Genomic DNA, 2464 nt, shown 5'->3' with positions numbered 1-2464 from the left:
AGTTTCTCACCCTGAAGAAGAAGTTGTTACTCCTGATCCCATTCTTCCAGACCAAAGTTCTGTAAATCAAGGTACGGTGGTCAGCACGGCAACTCATTTATCAGATGCTGATGAACCCATTGAAGCTGAAGGGTCTCCTGCAACTGTTGTTCCTCTCAGTAATAACACTTCAGCGTCAAATCCACTGGAATCAGTGTCAGCCCATGAACATCGAGATCACCCTGTTGATCAAATTATTGGGAATCTTCATGATGGTGTCTGAACCAGATCTCGTGTATCTAATAATTTCTGCATGTATGTTAATTTCGTTTCAATGATCTTACCTGACAAGATACACTCAGCTCTTCAAGACGTTGACTAGATTAAAGCCATGCAAGATGAACTGAATGAGTTCGAAAGGCACAAGGTTTGGACTCTTGTTTCCAGACCATCAGGAAAGACCATCACCGGAACACGATGGGTCTATCGCAACAAGGTTGATAAAGATGGTATTATTACTCGCAACAAAGCAAGACTTGTTGCTCAGGGATTTACTCAAATTGAATCTATTGACTACGGGGAGACTTTTGCTCCAGTTGCCCGTATTGAAGCAATCAGACTGTTTCTCGCATACGCATCCTACATGAATTTCATTGTTTATCAGATGGATGTCAAAACAACATTTCTTCATGGTGTGTTAGAAGAAGAAGTATTCCTCAGTCAGCCCCCAGGCTTTGTTGACAAAGATCACCCGGACTATGTGTACCGACTAGACAAAGCTGTCTATGGACTGAAGCAAGCTCCCAGGGCTTGGTATGAGACGCTGACATCGTATCTTCTTGAAAATGGATACAGACGAGGAGCAATCGATAACACTCTTTTCATCAAGAACAAAGAATCAGACATGATACTTGCTCAAATCTATGTCGATGACATCATCTTTGGCTCTCCAAGTGAGAAACTGAGCAAGGAATTCACAAAAATCATGTCACAAAGGATCGAAATGAGCATGATGGGGAAGATGACTTTTTTCTTAGGTCTTGAGGTTCAGCAACAAAAATCAGGTATTTCTATTTGCCAAAGTAAATATATTACTGACCTGCTTGTTAAGTACTCTCTCAGTGACTGCAAACCAGCCTCCACTCCGGTGTCCAAGACTAATAAGGTGCACGCTGATCCAACTGGCACTGATGTCAATCACTCTCTTTATCGAGGAATGATTGGATCTCTTCTGTATCTCACTGTAAGTCGTCCTGATATCATGTTTGGAACCATTCTTTGTGCTCGATTCCAAACTAATCCCAAGGAGTCTCATCTTATGGCTGTCAAACGTATTTTTCGATACTTGAAGGGGACTCAGAACTTAGCACTGTGGTATCCTCGTGACTCAGCATTTGAACTTTTTGGATACACTGATTCAGACTATGCAGGATGCAACTTAGACAAGAAGAGTACGCCAGGTGGATGTCATTTCCTTGGAAATCGTCTTATCAGCTGGTCTAGCAAAAAGCAAACATCAGTAGCTATCTCGACTGCAGAAGTTGAGTATGTTGCAGCTGGAAGATGTTGTGCTCAGCTCTTATGGATTCAGAATCAGCTTCTAGATTATGGGCTCAAATTCACAAAGACTCCCATATTCTGTGATAACACCAGTGCCATTCAGATCACACAAAACCCTGTTCAGCACTCAAAGACAAAGCATATCGAGATTAGCCATCACTTCATCAGAGATAATGTTGAGAAGGGCAAGGTTGTTCTTGAACATGTCAAGACTTCAGATCAACTAGCTGATATCTTCACCAAGGCCCTGGATACTCAAACAACTGCTCACATTATTAGAGAACTTGGAATGATTACTTTGTAATTTATCTTGCTAATGTTTGCTATTGTCTTATAAGCTGATGTACATTTTGCTGATGATGACATGCTGATGATATTTTGTACTGATTACTTGGTTTGATCTCCTATCTCTATCTCTTCTACAAATCTTCTAAACTAAAGTTGAATGATTCACTGTATTAAACCATACACTGATAACAACTTGAAACTCTTTGCCGATGGTTAGACTAAAGCACCAAGGTCTATCACACGCAACCATCTTTTCTTACCAAACTTACACTGATTCTGTGATTCAGTGTAACAAAACACACACTGATGAGAGTCTAACAGTCTTTGCCGATGGTTAGACCAAAGCACCAAGGTCTATCACATGCAACTATCTCCTCTTACCAATCTTACACTGATTCTGTGATTCAGTGTGACAAAACACACACTGATAAGAGTCAAACAGTCTTTGCCGATGGTTAGACCAAAACACCAAGGTCTATCATACGCAACAATCCTCTCTTTACCTTCTTCTCACTGTGTGTCTAATGATTCAGTAAGATGAACCACTCATGGATAAAGACACAACACTCTGTGCTGATGGTTAGATAATTAAACTAGTATCTATCACACACACCAACCGCCTTGCTAACCTTAATCA

At 40.7% G+C, this 2464-nt stretch overlaps 1 protein-coding gene across 1 annotated transcript; it reads left to right on the top strand.

Moving 5' to 3' along the window:
• The first annotated feature begins 370 nt into the window (after positions 1 to 370).
• LOC128127969 (uncharacterized mitochondrial protein AtMg00810-like) lies at positions 371 to 1939 on the top strand. Its single transcript, XM_052766720.1, has 3 exons — positions 371 to 600; positions 1102 to 1619; positions 1878 to 1939. The coding sequence occupies exons 1-3, from the start codon at positions 371 to 373 to the stop codon at positions 1937 to 1939; spliced, it is 810 nt and encodes a 269-aa protein (XP_052622680.1).
• The last annotated feature ends 525 nt before the right edge of the window (positions 1940 to 2464 follow it).

This window comes from Lactuca sativa, chromosome 8 (genome assembly GCF_002870075.4).
Source record: "Lactuca sativa cultivar Salinas chromosome 8, Lsat_Salinas_v11, whole genome shotgun sequence".
Lineage (NCBI taxonomy): Eukaryota > Viridiplantae > Streptophyta > Magnoliopsida > Asterales > Asteraceae > Lactuca > Lactuca sativa.
The sequence above is the reverse complement of the archived record's forward strand: the minus strand, read 5'-3'. Positions and strand labels throughout refer to the sequence as shown.

Bases quoted from the DNA above. Each gene is read 5' to 3' on its own strand.
- LOC128127969 (XM_052766720.1), top strand. From the start codon at position 371: ATGCAAGATGAACTGAATGAGTTCGAAAGGCACAAGGTTTGGACTCTT. The intron at 601-1,101 runs GTTTCTCGCATA...GTACTCTCTCAG, and splicing joins CGTATTGAAGCAATCAGACT to TGACTGCAAACCAGCCTCCA. The intron at 1,620-1,877 runs GTGATAACACCA...TTGTCTTATAAG, and splicing joins CACAAAGACTCCCATATTCT to CTGATGTACATTTTGCTGAT.